We start from the raw sequence: 19,071 nt of genomic DNA, 5'->3' as shown, positions 1-19,071 counted from the left end.
AGGCGGAGGGAACTAAGTTCCCAGGCCAGGAGAGGTGAGTCCCCAGAGGATCGGGGTTGCCCTATGCCTCAGGGCAGATAAAAGCCAGCCAGCCCCAGTCCCAGGTTGCAGGAGCAACATTGTTGGTTGCTAGTCCCTGTCCTGCCGGATCTCCTGACCTCGCCCAACTCCCTGCCTTGCACCCAGCTTCAGCATTGACGGACGGCCTCAATACTGCACCCTTGACCTCAGACTGGACTCGGACCATGCCTCACGGAAACCCACAGGACCAGCACAGCATCTCTGGGTTATTTGTGGGACATAGGAATTCATTCATTTCCCCCCAAAAAATATAGTCCAGCCCCCCACAAGGTCTGAGGGACAGTGGAAAAAGTTTGCTCACCCCTGATATATCATCTCCCAGAAAGCTTTGATTACCTTACAAGTCCCCCACATATGATAAAAGTTACCTTCATTTTCTTTACATTTCCAGCAGGTATTTGTGCTTGTCCTATACATTTTTGCCAACTTAGTAGGGGTTAAATACCACCGGTACATCACAACATGTCGTCAAGAGGTTGTTGGTTTTTTTGAAGGCCCTGGGCTAAAATTGCACCCACGCTTCCATTTCACTACTCTATTAGCAGATACTAAAATGAAAGGGCAATTTTGACTTTTCCACTGCAGGGACGGGATTTGCGGTAGCATCAGGACTCCTGTCCATCACTGGAGCAACCATTTCCTGCATCCCAAAATGGCAGATATTGAAACTATATGAGTGCTGCTACATCATATAGAGTAGCCTGCCAGGGCTTTTCAGAGAAAACATGGCAGCAGGGCATTCTCCCCCCACTAAAAATTGTACACCCCCCCAATAGGAACAGGGGGGTTTAATTTTGTTTGCATTTCAGTGTGGAGCTACCCAATTCACACTTTGCGAACCAAAATACAGCTATGCTATCCTTCAGAATTCTCACTCACTTGATTTTTTGCGGCGCACTTTTCCAACCAAGCAACATTTACAAAAAAATGCACATATTTGGGGCATGAAAACTAATGTGAGAGCAAAATACCTCACAAAAATGCACTCCCTTAGGGGAAACTGCTTGCTAAGACCTGTACGTTGGTCGGAACTGCAGACGAGAATGGGTTTATTGGGAGAAATTGGAAGTGCTGGCGAATCTCTACAAGGATTAAAGAAGAAATGGCAAATTTGCTGTGGAGGTCTGAATTTAAGATCGGGAAACTGAGAACTGAGATTGACAGTCCCTGAATTTTGTTGAGGGGGGTGGGGGACTTGATGCCCCCTTCGCCCCCATCCTTCTGAGCACAGAAGGCGGATGAAAAACTGCTCTCCTTGCTGAAATGTTGTTGTTCATCTCTGTTTATACAGCAGCCTTTCTGATAAATTGCCTCTTGTTTGGTCATCTGTGTGCTTGATTTGTTTCTGTCCAGAAAGATGCCTGTGTCCTCTCCCAGCAGAGACAGCTTGAACCAAGACGCTCTGGAACTAGGTATGTCTTCTTCCATTCTCAACTAGCTCACTTATGGCGATGGTAAGGATTTTACATGTTTATCCATCACTATTTCTGGAGGCCGATAGAAATTTTTATTGATTTATTTTATTGGGCTTTATAAACAAGAATAAAATACAAATAAGTATAGCAAGTTTTCCATGTCATTTGTATGTCACAAAAATAGCATAATAGATGTGGGAAAATATCTACAACATATGTTTCATTTAGGGTGGCGCTGTGGGTAAAAGCCTCAGCGCCTAGGGCTTGCCGATCGAAAGGTCGGCGGTTCAAATCCCCGCGGTGGGGTGCGCTCCCGTTGCTTGGTCCCAGCGCCTGCCAACCTAGCAGTTCGAAAGCACCCCCGGGTGCAAGTAGATAAATAGGGACCGCTTACTGGCGGGAAGGTAAACGGCGTTTCCGTGTGCTGCGCTGGCTCGCCAGATGTAGCTTTGTCACGCTGGCCACGTGACCCGGAAGTGTCTCCGGACAGCGCTGGCCCTCGGCCTCTTGAGTGAGATGGGCGCACAACCCTAGAGTCTGTCAAGACTGGCCCGTCGGGCAGGGGTACCTTTACCTTTACCTTTATGTTTCATTTACAGGTAGGTAGCCGTGTTGGTCTGCCATAGTCGAAACAAAACAAAAAAAATTCCTTCCAGTAGCATCTTAGAGCCTCTGCGCACTGGGTCTTCATCGAGCTGCCTGCTATGACCCCAAGCTCTCGTAATGAAAATCCAAATTCTTTATAGCAGAACTTTATGTACGTGTCAAATCAGTATTCCTGGAGGGTGATGCTTGTGTGTGTCAGCCAGCATGGTGTAGTGGTTAAGAGGGGTGGACTCGTAATCTGGTGAACTGGGTTCGCTTCCCCGCTCCTCCACATGCAGCTGCTGGGTGACCTTGGGCTAGTCACACTTCTCTGAAGTCTCTCAGCCTCACTCACCTCACAGAGTGTTTGTTGTGGGGGAGGAAGGGAAAGGAGAATGTTAGCCGCTTTGAGACTCCTCAGGGTACTCAGGGTAGTGATAAAGCGGGATATCAAGTCCAAACTCTTCTTCTTCAGCCGCGACAGATATATAGACGGAACAAATCTTTAAAGACTGGAAGAGAACGGAGGGCGCCTTCAATTGCCAAAGCCACAAAAGCTAATGTTTTGGGGTTGCATGTTTCTGAGTATGTGTTCTGGATATTAAACAGCCTTTCCTTTGCCCTCCGCAGTTGATGTTGAGGACGAAGAAAATTTGGAGGACGTCTACATGATCCCCGACTCTTCTGCTCTGTATGCTGTCCAAGTAACATCAAAGCCCATTGACTACTATCTTGCAAGGGTAAGAAACACATTGATGTGGCCAATGCAGAACATTCTGTTGGAAAGGCCGAATGACTCTTGCTGTACATGGAAGCAGACCAGCACCCTAGATCTAGCCCAGTGTGTGGTCAACATTTAGGAGGTCTCAGGCCCAGCTCTTTGGAGAGAGGTTCTTCAAAAGTTGGCTGTCACCTTCATTGCACCAATTCTGTCTTACGCTGAAGATGCATCTCTTTAACTTAGCCTTCTTCATTTACCCTGCCCTTCAAGATTCACCTATTCTCTTTGACTGCAAAGGGTTTTAAGCTGATTTTAATACCATATTTTAACAACAACAACAACAACGACATAATATTTATACCCTGTCCATCTGGCAACAACAACAACAACAACAACAACAAAATATTTATACCCCATCCATCTGGCTGGGTTTTCCCAGCCACTCTGGGCAGCTTCCAACAAAAGATTAAATATACATTAAAGCATCAGTCATTTAAACTTCCCTAAACAGGGCTGTCTTCAGGTGTCTTCTAAATGTCAGGTGGTTGTTTATTTCTTTGACATCTGGTGGGAGGGAGTTCCACAGGGCGGGTGCCACTACCGAGAAGGCCCTCTGCCTGGTTCCCTGTAACCTCACTTCTTAAAGTGAGGGAACCGCCAGAAGTCCCTCAAGCTGGACCTCAGTGTCTGGGCAGAACGATGGGGGTGGAGACGCTCCTTCAGGTATACAGTGATACCTCGGGTTACAGACGCTTCTGGTTACAGACGCTTCAGGTTACAGACTCCGCTAACCCAGAAATAGTACCTCGGGTTAAGAACTTTGCTTCAGGATGAGAACAAAAATTGCGCAGCGGCGGCAGCGGGAGGCCCCATTAGCTAAAGTGGTGCTTCAGGTTAAGAACAGTTTCAGGTTAAGAACGGACCTCCAGAATGAACTAAGTTCTTAACCCGAGGTACCACTTACTGGGCTGAGGCCGTTTAGGGCTTTCAAGGTCAGCACCAACACTTTGAATTGTGCTCAGAAACGTACCGGGAGCCAATGTTGTAGCCAAACTGGTGGAACCCATCCTGAGCAGGAGTGCTCCACGCTGTAATATTTTGATAGCAAGGCCCACAAATACCCTGGGGAAAAAATATGCTTTTCAACTTTTCAAATTAATTATCTGCCTCCCCCCCCCCCAAGCTGCAGTGGGTTCCATTTTCTTTTAACAATTAGGCTTGGCACAGCCTTCCCGAAGATAATGGAAGACTGGTTGAGTCCCAAGTGGGTCTGCAGCCAAAAAGCCTCATTCTGTTGCAGTGACACACACACACACACACACACAGAGCCATTTATGCTGAAGGAACATTGCGAGGGAAGGAAAAAACGACTCCTCGGGTTAATCAGGACAACTGTATACGCCATTTATTTTTATTAAATTTACAAGTGTGGCGAGACAGGCTCGGGCAGCGTGCCACTGGGTTTCTCCTTCCTGCTTGGAAATCCCTGCAGGAATCAGGGGGCTCAGAATGCTGACAGGGGGGTTTATAATGCAGGGGAAGAGAAAATGGAATGGAGTTCCCTGAAACAGGGCGTGGCTGGCTGGAATCCTAACTGTCTGGATCACGCATGCGCCCTTGGGCCGTCCCTGAAAACTTATTTGTTGGGAGTTTTTGTGCACCCCCCCAGAGTGAAGAATTAGATTTGAAAAAGGACAGGAGGTCTGTCCTTCCCTTTTTAAAATTCTTAATCTCATGTTTCCCCTCCTCGTTTAAATCAAGGACCTGAAGATCCTGTTGTTTGGCTCCAGCCTCGGCTGCTTCAGCGAGGAATGGAAAATCCAGAGCTTTATGTTTAATGACAACCCTCAGCTGAAGTATGGCATTGTGCAGAAAAAGGTAAAGTCTGGAGGCAGGATTTCGAAGCCACTGTGGGCACAATTTATGGGGGGAAGGGGGGGGCGCTGTCCTAGGCCAGTCCCGTTGGAATGGCGCTAGTGTAATAGTGTGCAAGGAGACTTTCATCTGGACGGAACACTAGGCTCGGTCAATTGTGCTTGTGCATAAATCACCGCACATCTTGATGCGGCTGTACTGGTGACCTCACGAAAGACTGTCTTTGCTCTTTGGCAGCAATACAGACTCGTGCCTCGGTCATATAGTTGGGGGCAGGGGATGAGTAAAGCAGCTGAAGGAACCGGAAGCTGTGGCAAACAGTTCATGCGCAGAATTCCTGATGCACCGATCCCACTTCTGGGACAAGAGCAGATCACCTGCGACTTCAGGACACAGAAAGTTCTGTTCAGTCATTCCCCACTGAATATTCATGCACAGAGCAGAATTGTGCTCCGTGTATTTCTAGACCTCAGCTCCCATGATTCCTGGCTGCTGGCCATTCTGGGTAGGGCTGGTGGTAGTTGGGGGTCCAGCAGTACCTGGAGTGGGGCGGAGATTTGCCACCTCTGTTCCATTTAGGATTGTGGCGATCGCTTATGAAACGAAATAGTTTTTCGCTCTTTGGCCAGCCAAGCTTAACACATCCTAAAAAAAAACCATTTATAAACATTTCCTCGTGAAAGCAATGGATACTTTTTTTTAATTGTGTGATCTCCAGACATATGCTTTTGCATCTCCACAGCCTGTTTGTTTGTTTATATGTTTATTATTTGATTATTGCATTTATGCCCCACCTTTTCCTCTGAAGGGCTCGAGGGGGCGTACGTGGTTCTCCCCTCTCCTTATTTAACCCCCACAACAGCCTTGTGAGGTGGGTTAGGCTGAGAGATAGTGATGGGCCCAAGATCACCCAGTGAGCGCACTGGCCAGGTGGAGATTCGAACCCTGGTCTCCCAGTCTGAACCCTCCAAACATTGCCCAGTTGGCTGCCTTAAGGAAGAGGACTTCGTATCAGTGTCCCATGTGCTCAAGTCTGTGGATCCATTACCGACCTCCTAAGAGTAAGACTTAGGACGCGGGTGGCACTGTGGTTAAACCACAGAGCCTAGGACTTGCCCATCAGAAGGTCAGTGGTTCGAATCCCAGCAACAGGGTGAGCTCCTGTTGCTCGATCCCTGCTCCTGCCAACCTAGCAGTTTGAAAGCACGCCAAAAGTGCAAGTAGATAAATAGGTACCACTCCAGCGGTAAGGTAAACGGCATTTCTGTGCACTGCTCTGGTTCGCCAGAAGCGGCTTAGTCATGCTGGCCACATGACCCGGAAGCTGTACACTGGCTCCCTCAGCCAATAGAGTGAGATGAGCGCCGTAACCCCAGAGTCGGCCACGACTGGACCTCATGGTCAGGGATCCTTTACCTTTAAGAGCAAGACAGACGGGGAGACCAGGGTTCGAATCTCCTCCTGGCCGGGATATTTGAGCTCTTTTGCTCCAGCCGTTTGCTCCCAGGCCTCCGAGAGAAATCAGACCCCTGCTTCACCCCCCGACAACAGAACAAATCAACCACATGCTCCAGAACTTGGCATCGCCCGCACATACTGTTCTGAGGTTTTCTTCTTTGGGAAAACATCCAGGGACTCAACCTTTTAATTACAAGCGCAGAATTTTCAGCCGGTTGCAGCGTCCACGACATTTGGGCCACAGCGGTTAAAAACACAGAAAACAAAGGGAAACAAGAGGCAGGAGACTAGGTGGAGCTGAAGAGGGTTGCAAGCTTCTCACCAGCTTCAAACGGCGCTCATTGTTTTTCTCCGTCCCTTGCCTTTTGCCGCTGTCTAGGGTGGGCCGTGCGGGGTCCTGGCAGTAGTCCAAGCCTGCCTCCTGCGACATCTTATCTTTGGAGACAGCAGCAGGAACAGCGATACATGGTGAGTCGATGCTGGTGAGAGCCGGCCTGTTTTCCACCCTGAGCTGAGCGCTAATCCCCCTCTATTGTTGGAAGGGGAAAAGGGGTCTTCCTGGTCTTGACCTCATTAACGGGAGATAAAGTCCAAATTGCAGCGCCTGTGTTGATTGAGAGGGTAATGGACACCGTCCTTGAGGTGCACTTGCAAAACACACGTTGTTCGTGACAGGCCGGGTGCATTTGGGGAGGGCTAGGAAGCCAGACGGACCCTCTGTAGAAGCAGTGTGTCGCTTTGCGCAAGTGCACAAACACCCTCTGCATGCACAAACATGGCACAGGTGTTGGCAGGTCACTGCATCAGTTCCCCCCACCGCCATATCTCTTGGCCCTATGTACACTGTGAGAAAGTACTCTCTGCCTCCCCCTTAAACTCCCCTGCAAAATGCCCTTGCAAATGCCCCCGTTTGAGAGACCTGTTTGCAACTCTCAGCCACGAGCTCCCAGAAGCCGCAATGAGCTAAGTTTGACTGCTGCTGACTGCTAACTCCTCCCGATTAAAATAATGAATACCTAAGCTACGGTTTACCCAGTAGTGATGTATGGAAGTGAGAGCTGGACCATAAAGAAGGCTGATCGCCGAAGAATTGATGCTTTTGAATTATGGTGCTGGAGGAGACTCTTGAGAGTCCCATGGACTGCAAGAAGATCAAACCTCTCCATTCTGAAGGAAATCAGCCCTGAGTGCTCACTGGAAGGACAGATCCTGAAGCTGAGGCTCCAATACTTTGGCCACCTCATGAGAAGAGAAGACTCCCTTGAAAAGACCCTGATGTTGGGAAAGATGGAGGGCACAAGGAGAAGGGGACAACAGAGGACGAGATGGTTGGACAGTGTTCTCAAAGCTACCAGCATGAGTTTGACCAAACTGCGGGAGGCAGTGGAAGACAGGAATGCCTGGCGTGCTCTGGCCCATGGGGTCACGAAGAGTCGGACACAACTAAATGACTAAACAACAACAACAACACTTTTATCAGGGTGCCTTTCCAAAATGCAAGGTTTCCCGTTCAAGGTTTACTAAGAAAGTGAGCTTGCAATTTTTGAGATGGCGAAGGGTGTCCATTCATATGGTTAGGTGTCAGCAGCAATTAGCCCACGGACCAAGGCTGCCCCACTGAATAATAATATCACCTGTCTCCTTCCATTACCGACCTTGGAGGAGGGAGGTGGGCTGTGGAGGAACAGTGTATATCGGGCATAGGTAAACTCAGGTCTCCAGATGTTTTGGGATTACAACTCCCATCATCCCTAGCAGGACCAGTGGTCATGGATGATGGGGGTTGTAGTCCCAAAATATCTGGAGGGCTGAGTTTGCCTGTGCCTGGTGTATATGAAGATGGTCTTGGCAGCTGGTTATTTTGAGGGAAGGAGGTCATTCCTGACCATTTCTGGTCCTCCCATCAAATGCAGCTCCTGACCTGAGATGAAAGAAAAGCAAAATTGTTTGTTTAGTTGTTTAGTCGTGTCCGACTCTCCGTGACCCCATGGACCAGAGCACACCAGGCACTCCTGTCTTCCACTGCCTCCAGCAGTTTGGTCAAACTCATCCTGGTAGCTTCGAGAACACTGTCCAACCATCTCGTCCTCTGTCATCCCCTTCTCCTTGTGCCCTCCATCTTTCCCAACATCAGGGTCTTTTCCAGGGAGTCTTCTCTTCTCCTGAGGTGGCCAAAGTACTGGAGCCTCAGCTTCATGATCTGTCCTTCCAGTGAGCACTCAGGGCTGATTTCCTTAAGAATGATTTCCTTAAGAATGAAGCAAAATTAAATTGGTTAAATTCATCAGGGCTGCAATGTCGCTCCCAATACTCACCCCCCTGAAGTAAACCGAAAGGGGGATAAGATCAAAATCCCTTCCACGCACATTCTAAATCTGAAACATCCGCATTTCAGATGAAGACACCATTTGGAATTTTAGACAATAGCAGGCCTCTCTGTGAGAGATAAGTCTTCTTGGTGTTCCCATCGCTGGTCTGCTCAAAAGATCTACTCGTTTGAGAAGACTAAACATCAAATCAAAGCATCAGACATGAAAGAGAGTCCTTTGGCGTTCTTCCTCTGCCTTTGGGACAGTGTGGGATGTCTCCTCGGAAGGGTGTTGGTGACTTGCAGGGAAGTAGATAAAGGCGAAGCGAAACCTTACATCACTCACAGCTAATCTGGGCACTTCTTGGTGTTGGTCACTTACCGGCGAGGAAAAAGGAAGCAAGATCTTATGTCACCCGCAGCTATTTTGGGTGCTTCTTGGGAGCATTTAAGGACACAGTGCCAGGGGTCAGATCAATAGCCTTGAAGGCCAAGCATCAGTTGGGCAGTTGAGTTGGGTTGGCTGGGCTTACTGGAGGAAACCAGGTTGGCAAAGACTAGCCTACCTTGCGTCAGATGGATTGCATCCAATAGGGACCCACTTGGGCAGGTGTTGACATGGCGAATACCCAAAATTTAGCAGGTGGGAGCAGGTGCAAGTCCTACGGCTCACTTCTCTGCCGGTCACTACTCCTGTCCCAAATCATGACCTCAAACTGTCATCAGCCTGGGATGAAGAATAATAATATTTTAATTATCTGAACCCTCTCATCTGACTGGATTGCCCCAGCCGCTCTGGGCAGCTTTCAACATGTACAAAAACACAATGAAACATCAACATATATAAATCTCCTGATACAGTGGTACCTCGGGTTACAGATGCTTCAGGCTACAGACGCTTCAGGTTACAGGCTCCGCTAACCCAGAAATAGTACCTCAGGTTAAGAACTTTGCTTCAGGATGAGAACAGAAATCGCACGGCGGCAGCAGGAGGCCCCATTAGCTAAAGTGGTGCTTCAGGTTAAGAACAGTTTCAGGTTAAGAACGGACCTCCAGAACGAATTAAGTTCTTAACCCGAGGTACCACTGTATAGGGCTGCCTTCAGATGTCTAAAGAAAGTTGTATAATTGCTTATCTCTTTGCCATCTCCATGGGAGGGTGTTCCATAGAGCGGGCGCCACTACCGAGAAGGCCCTGTGCCTGGTTCCCTGTAACCTCACATCTTGCAGTGAGGGAACAGCCAGTAGGTCCTCGGAGCTGGACCTCGGTGTCCGGGCTGAACATTGGGGGTGGAGATGCTCCTTCAGGTATACAGGGCCAAAGCTGTTGAAGCTGTTTTTTTTTCCAGTTTCTGCATTTCTCCGCCTCTGCTTTCAATTCTGGGGGCTCAGTGGTATGTTGAAACCCTGGCAGCGAGAGACAACCTAAAGCCTCCCACTCCTAGGCTTATGGGTTACAATCAAGAGTCATCAGCCCATCATCATCATGATGTTCATTTGTTTTGGTTTTTCTTCCCCTCTCAGCCGTTCCACAAAATGTCCCCCTTGGGGTCTCCTTTGCCCTAGCCAAAGTACATTCTTCTGCATCCTACGGAACTCGCTGTCCAGGGCGGGGTCGTTTTCCAATATCTGGCCCGAAACGGCCCTTTCCTAATGCCTTCCCTCTGCTTTTAACCTTTATGCTAAGTACTTCCTTTCCCTCCCGATCTGAACCCATCAGCTATTTCCAGACATCTGCCATCGTGCTCTGCAAGCCGACACTTTGCTCGCCCGGCCGCCTCTCATAGAAATCAATCGGCCTCCTTTGAAAAGGGAGTGTCGTTCTTTGAACCAAAGATCTAAAATGGAAAGGGCATTAAGGAAGAGGAGTTTGTGCGGCCAGCGCAAAGGTTGCTTGCAGATCATGACACGGCCGGCCCCCTTGTCGGTTTCTGCACCTCTCAAGATTTTGTTTCAGTGCATACAAAGGCGTATTGCGTGCCAAAGATGCGTGCAAAATTTGCATTTTGCAACCGAATATGTCAAATTGTGTGTACGTTAGCAATTCTTTTCAAGTGTGCACCTTGCATAGAAAGTACCGTATTTTTTGCTCTATAAGACTTACTTTTTCCCTCCTAAAAAGTAAGGGGAAATGTGTGTGTGTCTTATGGAGCGAATGCAGGCTGTGCGGCTATCACAGAAGCCGGAACAGCAAGAGGGATTGTTGCTTTCACTGCACAGCGATCCCTCTTGCTGTTCTGGCTTCTGAGATTCAGACTATTTTTTTTCTTGTTTTCCTCCTCCAAAAACTAGGTGCGTCTTGTGGTCTGGTGCATCTTATAGAGCGAAAAATACGGTACATACAAATTGTGTGCAATTTAAATGTGAAGTTTTGCTTCATCTGTTTGAAAAAACTGCACTACAAACAGATGAAAACATTAGCAGGGTTGCAATAACACTTGTAATGTAACGGGTATTCTGGAGATAATGAAGTTTTCAATAATAATAATACTAGGGAGCACAGTCGTACCTTGGTTGTTGAACGCCTTGGTACTCATCCGTTTTGGCTCCCGAACACCACAAAGTGAGTATTCTGGTTTGCGAACGTTCTTTGGAAGCCGAACGTCTGACATGGTTTGCACAGATTCCGATTGAATTCAGGAAACTCCTGCAGCCAATCGGAAGCTGTGCCTTGTTTTTCGAACGTTTTCAGAAGTCGAATGGACTTCTGGAATGGATGCCGTTCGACAAGCAAGGTGTGATTGTATAGAAAAAGATGCAGTAGAAAAGATTTAATAGCAGAGCCCATGGAAGGGATGGTGGGAAGTCCAGAGATTTGGAGAAATCTCTTAATTGTGGGTATGCTATGTTATTTTTCTAATTTTATACTTGTAAAATAAAGTAAAAATTATGTTAAAAAAGAGAGAGTATTCTGCATGAACCAGAATGGTGTCTACCAATGTTTGAGCAACAGTAAGGCTAATATGTGAGAGAATTGGCTGCTTGGTTCTCCCCTAGAACAGCCTCTGATGAGAGTGTGGCTCAGAAGAGGACATTTCAACACATCCAGCTTATTGGTGGGGTAGAGGAAGGAAGAGGTGTACAGACTGCGATTTCCCCTACAGCATAATCCTTTGCGTGTTTACTCAGAAGGAAGTCCTGCTGTGTTCAGTGGAACTTACTTTCTCAGGTAGAGATGGGGGAGAAATAGAATCCGGTTCACAGTTAAATGTGAACTGACCTAATTTACGGTCCAAAACAATATGGAAACTGAAACATTGCCTTCTTTTGAAATTCGCACCTCTCTGAATTTTGCAACACAGTTTTGCAGCCAAGTATGTGGTGGCACTGTGGGTTAAACCACTGAGTCTCTTGGGCTTGCCGATCAGAAGGTCGGCGGTTCGAATCCCAATGACAGGGTGAGCTCCCGTTACTCGATCCCTGCTCCTACCAACCTAGCAGTTCGAAAGCACATCAAAGTGCAAGTAGATAAATAGGTACCGCTCCAGCGGGAAGGTAAACGGCGTTTCCGTGTGCTGTTCTGGTTTCGCCAGAAGTGGCTTAGTCATGCTGGCCACATGACCCGGAAGCTGGGCCAATAAAGCGAGATGAGCGCCGCAACCCCAGAGTCGGCCACGACTGGACCTAATGGTCAGGACCTTTACCTTTATATATATATATATATATATATATATATGCTTTCGTAGATTTTCACGGGTACAGGAATGCAGGTTTTGGTGTCCTCGGGTGTCTTCCCGTGTAAAAGATGGGGTGTCTAGGCGACGTTTCGACGAGGTCTCACTCGTCATCTTCAGGCTGGTGTTTTCGGCTTCTTGTTACTGGAACAGAGCAGGGTCTCAGTGTTTGAGTTCCTATAAATACTGTTGAGGTGTGGTGTATAGCCTCCAATGTTCTTGGGCAGAGAGGAAGTTCCTCTCTGCCCAAGAACATTGGAGGCTATACACCACACCTCAACAGTATTTATAGGAACTCAAACACTGAGACCCTGCTCTGTTCCAGTAACAAGAAGCCGAAAACACCAGCCTGAAGATGACGAGTGAGACCTCGTCGAAACGTCGCCTAGACACCCCATCTTTTACACGGGAAGACACCCGAGGACACCAAAACCTGCATATATATATATATATATATGATTTTTATTAAGATTTTTACATTACAAAAAATAAAAGAAAAAGAAAAAAAGAAGAAATACAGAATAAAAATTGTTAAAAACAATCAATCTTTCCATCACATTATTTTTCATTTACTTGTTTCTCGGACCTCCTCATACCTCTCTTTTTTGTATTCCAATTCAATTTATTAGCTCAGCAATTTGTTTCCCTCTTTATTCTATCCAAATCTTTATTCTTAAATTGTTGTGATCTTAAAATTTTACTTTTATAAACCCATTTTTTCATATTCTTTTAACCCATTACAGCTAGAAACCACTTAATTTCAATCCAACATTATTCTAAAGTTCATTAATTTTACAGTGTCTTTGTAAATAATCTTTAAATTTCTTCCAGTCTTCTTCCACCGACTCCTCCCCCTGGTCTCGGATCCTGCCGGTCATTTCCGCTAATTCCATGTAATCCATCACCTTCATCTGCCATTTACCTTTAAAATGTGTAACATTTACCTTTACCTTTACAATGTGTAACAAAAGTGCATATACTAGGAGAGGAAAGCATGCAAATAAAATATGCATATTTGTGAAAATAAGGAACAAGAGGCAAAAATTGCTTTGAAAAATCTGGGAGGAAATACAAAAAAAAATATGTTTATATTATTAGAAATTCACACTAAAATGCTGGTGTGTTTTCATGTGAACTGAGGGGATCGGAATTTAATATTGGAATCCCAGCAGATCCTGGAAGAGCTGGGAATGTTCTCCATCGGAAGCCCTGCAGAACAGCTGCTGCCAGTCAGTGTAGGCATTATTGAGCTACAGGGGCCAATGAGCTGACTTGGCAGAAGGCAGCTTTCTACGCAGGCTGGTACACAGGCTAAGACCCTACCTGTCCACGGACTGTCTCGCCAGAGAGGCGCATGCTCTTGTTATCTCCCACTTGGACTACTGCAATGCGCTCTACGTGGGGCTACCTTTGAAGGTGACCTGGAAACTGCAATTAATCCAGAATGCAGCAGCTAGATTGGTGACTGGGAGTGGCCACTGGGACCACATAACACTGGTCCTGAGAGATCTGCATTAGCTCCCAGTATGTTTCTGAGCACAATTCAAAGTGTTGGTGCTGACTTTTAAAGCCCTAAACGGCCTCAGCCCAGTATACCTGAAGAAGCATCTCCACCCCCATCGTTCAGCCCGGACGCTGAGATCCAGCTCCGAGGGCCTTCTGGCGGTTCCCTCATTGCGAGAAGTAAGGTTACAGGGAACCAGGCAGAGGGCCTTCTCGGTAGTGGCGCCCACCCTGTGGGACACCCTCCCTTCAGATGTCAAGGAAATAAGCAGCTATCTTCTCTTTAAAAGACATCTGAAGGCAGCTCTGTTCAGGGAAGTTTTTAATATTTAACGCTGTACTGTTTTTAACACTTGATTGGGAGCCGCCCAGAGTGGCTGGGGAAACTCAGCCAGATGGGCGGGGTATAAATAATAAATAATAAATTATTATTGTTATTACTACTACTACTACTACTACTACTACTACTACTACTACTACTATGTTCACTGCAGAATGGTCCTCCCTGTTCATTGCCCATTTCATTTCTCCCATTGCAACGTTTCTTGCCGGTGACTCCTTGCTATCTCTTTTTGTCTCAAAGCAGGCAGTGCCTCCAAGTGCCGGCAGCTACCAGAACCCAGTGCCTCGCTCTGGCCATCGCCGGCATTTTGTGGCGCGGAGGTGGCCGCAGGAAAGCCACGGTTGCCTTGTAAGTGGAAGATGTGTTTTCGGAAAGTTTGAGCAGACCTCCTCCCTTTCCCGCCCCCTTCCGACAACGCCCTCCTTAAGCCACCGATTTTCGCACATTTCATCAATAAAGATCCTGATAATAGAGGGTCAGCTTCCTTCGGAGACAGCTCGGCCTCCCTTACCGATTTTCCACCCCGGGAAGATACGGGGAAATATTGTGCATGTCGGAGCACGCCAAACCAGGCGGGATGCTACGTGAAAATCCCTTGGGTTTTCCCTCTCCTAGTTAACAGCAGCCGCAGGGAGTGGTGTTCTTCATTAGGACCGCAGCAAGGGAGAGAAGGTTTAATCCTGGCCGCTCCGCACCACTCAAGTCCCAAAGATTTTTTGGTGCCTTTCACATCTGCTCCTAATTTGGAAAACACACCCACCCACCCTGGTATGTTTGCAAAAGTTGCACAGAGCATTGTGACAACCGCACCCACTCTGCACACGTAGCAATCGTCCGTTTATGAAACTGCAGCGGCGAGCGCTGCAACAAAAGGTTGCAGCGTGGAGCCCGCGCTGCTGTTTTCAGGGAGAGGCCCTTGTTGCTCACTGGCAGTAGCAGAATCAGTCAGAATGTGTCAGTTCTGTTAATATTTTTTGCAGCAAATTAATTATTTTTGCAGCAAGGACTAATCATGTATGTTTAATTACTGTTGAAAATGATATATTAAAAAAAACTGTGTGTGTGTGTGTGTGTGTGTGTGTATTGCAGCAAAGACATGGGAGGCTGCCAGGATATATTGGCCCCCTTTTCCATAGAAAAACCTTATAATAGCTTTGGTAGTTCTTTGGACCATAGTTGGACCAGTGGTGTCGCTCGGAGGAGAGGATGTTTTCCCAACCTCTGAGGTTCCTATTTAAAGAAAATCTGAAGTACAAAAGCACATGGGATTGCCGTTTTCCTCTTCCCTGGGAAAGTATCGGGGGGGGGGGGGGAGAGATTCCAGACTCTAGTTGCTCCTCCAGCCCCTGCCAAATATTGACCCTGGATGCAAAGGGCACAGTCCTTTAATGACTCCTGCCCTTAGCGAACGGAGCTCCTCATCGGCTGTTTTCCTTCTTCAGATCTTTTGTTGTTCTGTTCTTTTTAGGTGCACTGGAACGCAGCAGTTCACTCCTGTAGGGAAATACAAAGCAGATGGGATCTTGGAAACGGTAATGTTTTAGCCAGAACTGTCCTCCACCCGCCCTCAACCTTTCGTAGAATTGTAGAAAGTTGGAAGAGACCCTGAGGGGTCATCTAGTCCAACCCCCTGCAATGCAGGGACCTTTCTTTGGTATATGTTTCTGCTTTGTAGTTAGAAATAGCATACAGTGGTACCTTGGTTCTCAAACGCCTTGGTACTCAAACAACTTGGAACCCAAACACTGCAAACCCGGAAGTAAAGTGTTCCAGTTTGCGAACTTTTTCTGCAAGCTGAACGTGCTCCGTTTTGAGTGTTTCACTTCCGATTTGAGTGACGCACTTCCGTTTTGAGTCTTACGCTGAGGTCTCTCTCTTTTTGCTATTTATTTTGTGTTTTTGTTTTTGTGGCTCTTTCGGTTTTTGCTTTTGTGACACTGTGGAACCCAGTTCAGCTACTGATTGATTGTGTGGCTGCAGTGCATTGTTTATTGCGTTCATTTTATGGACCAATTGGTGTCATTAGATAGTAAAAATCAGGTTAAATTGCGGTTTTAGGGGTAGTCTGGAATGGATTAATCTATTTTGCATTACTTTCCAAGGGAAAGCGTGCCTTGGTTTTGGAACGCTTGGGTTTTGGAGCGGACTTCCGGAATGGATTAAGTTTGAGAACCGAGGTACCACTGTACTCTATTCGGCACGTGTGGAATTTGCAAACTTGTGCATCTGGGATTTGCGCTCTCGGAATCCTGAGAATCGCTGCTATCCATCAAACTTGAAAATGCATGCTTCTAGCCCTTAACGGCAACAAGAACAGAACCGGGAAATATGTGGTCAGTGTCTGGCAAACGCTGAGAAGCCAGAGCAGGGTTCAGCAAATCTGGGGGTTTAGCTGCTTGACAGTTATTTCCAGAGTCCTGGGAGGGTGTGGTTGCGTGTGTGTGTTTTCCCAAAAAAGAGGGGACACAAATTCCCTTTCTTCCAGCAGGGCTGCTGTTAGGGTGGGGAAAAGGCGTAAAACATTACACAACAGTTAAAAAACAAACCATAATGTACGCCACGACCGCCGCTAGGATTCTAGTGGCTCAGAAATGGAAAACCCAGGAAATCCCAACTTTAATGGAGTGGCAGACGAAAAAGTTTGAATACGTAGAATTGGCGAAAATGACCTATAAGATTCGGAACCAAAAAGTAACAAAGTTCGGAGAGGGTTGGAGTAAATTTGTTGAGTACATACAGAATAATTGTAGAAGCTTAAAGACTGTAGCAAGGTTAATATAAATCTTGTGACGTGTAAATAAGAATCTGTAAGAGAGCATGTTAATTGTGAAAGCCGATGTAGGGAAGGAAGGAAGTCTGGGCGCAATAGCGCACATGGTAAATAAGAAGACACAAAAATGTTGAATGTAAGAGTATATGCTTTGTTTATTTTTGTTTTGGAAAATCAATAAAAAGCATTTTAAAAAAACAAACAGAAACCTTGACACCGGGACTCCAATATACGTGTTTGCACAAAACCCGTGCAGCAAGCCCCAAACTGAGCAGAGCGGAGATGAGATCAAAACAGTAATGAACCGGAAAGATCGTTCTTGTGGAATGAACGTCATGAAAAATACAAGGCGTTTCAATTTAAGCCTCCCTGGGGAGCCGCGGAACTTCGCGTTCCACCTCCGCAACGGAGGATCCTCATCAGCCCTACATCTCTTGACCATCTCAAAAAGCAGGGGGGAGAGAGAGAAAGAGAAAGAGAAAGAGAAAGAGAGAGACCATAGTTCAGGGCTTTCTGTCTTCAGAGGGTCCCCGGTGATGGGAAAGCTCTCCCCCACTTGAGACACTGGGGAGTTGTGGCTGGTCAGAGACTATCTTGGGTTAGGCAGACAAATTGTCTCACCTGACCAGGCAGCTTCCCGGGCTCTTGTACGTTATTCCGGGACACACACCCCCCTTCTTCAAAGCTCCACTAAGACTTCTCCTTAACCCATTTGAGCCACATTTCTGCTTTTTTGAAGGGGGGGGTGTGTGTGTCATTTTTAATTGATTTTACAAATGAGAATTAGTTACAGTACCAAATACGTATCCGTAAAACGAGATTTCTCTGAATCTCACAACTCCCCCACCCCATCCCCTCCATGGGTCCTGTTGTCAACACTTCCAATTGCATATCATTTCATAGTCTCTGTTTTGTATCTATCCCCATTGTCCATAGGGGACGCGGGTGGCGCTATGGTCTAAACCACTAAGCCTAGGGCTTGCCGATCAGAAGGTCGGCGGTTCGAATCCCTGTGATGGGGTGAGCTCCCGTTGCTTGGTCCCTGCTCCTGCCAACCTAGCAGTTTGAAAGCACATCAAACTGCAAGTAGATAAATAGGTACCACTCTGGCGGGAAGGTAAACGGCGTTTCCGTGTGCTGCTCTGGTTCGCCAGAAGCGGCTTAGTCATGCTGGCCACATGACCCGGAAAAACTGTCTGCGGACAAACTCCGGCTCCCTCGGCCAGTAAAGCAAGATGAGAGCCGCAACCCTAGAGTCGGTCACGACTGGACCTAATGGTCAGGGGTACCTTTACCTTTAGAAAGCCTCAGGACCCTAGTACGTAGCAGAATGCCTGTCTCCACCAGGAGAAACTCTTTGCTACACATGACAGTAATCCTATCTCTCTCTCTCTGTTTGGGATTTGTCGCCTAGACCTTGGCTGAATATGCCCGTTGTATTTTGACCTGAATTTTCCCCCACTCATTTTTCTTCCTTTCGCAGCTGTTGTTGCACGTTGCCACAAGTTACGAAGACCTGCTGAGGTTCCTGCAACAAAATATTCATCAGGTACGAATCTCGGCCCGGTCCGGTTCTCAATCGCTTCTCAATCGCAGTGTGATTTTTCTCACACACACTTGTTCAGAGCATTTATTTCCATTTGCCCGTTGCCTTACATGATTCATAAAACTACAAGTGAGGCACTCAAACTGTATCCTTGTTCTTCCTGTGTGTGCCAACTATTCTGTCCGCGATGTTTCTTCCTGTCCTTGTAAAATGTTATATCTATCTTTTCCTGGTTGTTGCTGTTCTGCATCCTGCCTTGGGCAGAGCTGATATCCCATTGTTGTTTCAGAAATTCTCCATTGCTCTGCCCTGTGTTTCGTTGTTTTGCAACTTTTTACAGCAGCTGCAAAAATCACACTGTCCCAATAAATAACTACGATTCTACAATTCTACCTTGGTGGCTTTACCTCCAACTAGGAAAGGGAGGAGGACATGCTTTCTTTTAGCTTGCCTTCTATAATCTTCCGTTAGCAAGTTTCTGTGGAGCAGACTTGGCTGGCGACAGTAACTTGTCAAAGAGCCTGGATTTGACCCCTTTAGCTGTCTCTGCTTCTACAAAATCTCATCTTCCAGGTACAGAATTCTGGGAAGGTCCATAGCTTAGAGGCAGAATGTCTGCTTTGCAAGCAGGAGCTAACTGATTCAATCCCTGAAGTCTCCAGGCAGGGTTAGGAGAGGCTGCCTGCCAGAAATCCTGGACAGCCTCTGCCAGTCAGAGTAAGCTATACTGAGCAAGACAGACCAAACATTCTGCCTTGGTATAAGGCAGCTCCCCTATGTTTCTAAAATCAC

General features: G+C 47.0%; 1 protein-coding gene across 5 annotated transcripts in view; it reads left to right on the top strand.

Moving 5' to 3' along the window:
* Nucleotides 1–19,071, top strand: part of MINDY4 (MINDY lysine 48 deubiquitinase 4) — a 95,858-nt gene that overhangs the window by 30,101 nt on the left and 46,686 nt on the right. For 4 of the 5 annotated variants that reach the window (XM_028749704.2, XM_028749703.2, XM_028749701.2 and 1 more), the window contains 7 exons: nucleotides 1,435–1,493; nucleotides 2,712–2,821; nucleotides 4,564–4,680; nucleotides 6,515–6,603; nucleotides 14,204–14,311; nucleotides 15,432–15,495; nucleotides 18,217–18,282. In XM_028749704.2, coding sequence (XP_028605537.2) covers nucleotides 1,435–1,493; nucleotides 2,712–2,821; nucleotides 4,564–4,680; nucleotides 6,515–6,603; nucleotides 14,204–14,311; nucleotides 15,432–15,495; nucleotides 18,217–18,282 — 613 coding nt within the window. The remainder of the gene's footprint in view (nucleotides 1–1,434; nucleotides 1,494–2,711; nucleotides 2,822–4,563; nucleotides 4,681–6,514; nucleotides 6,604–14,203; nucleotides 14,312–15,431; nucleotides 15,496–18,216; nucleotides 18,283–19,071) is intronic. The other variant, XM_028749702.2, reaches the window with a different exon arrangement.

The sequence above is a fragment of the Podarcis muralis genome, chromosome 12, assembly GCF_964188315.1.
Source record: "Podarcis muralis chromosome 12, rPodMur119.hap1.1, whole genome shotgun sequence".
Lineage (NCBI taxonomy): Eukaryota > Metazoa > Chordata > Lepidosauria > Squamata > Lacertidae > Podarcis > Podarcis muralis.
The sequence above is the reverse complement of the archived record's forward strand: the minus strand, read 5'-3'. Positions and strand labels throughout refer to the sequence as shown.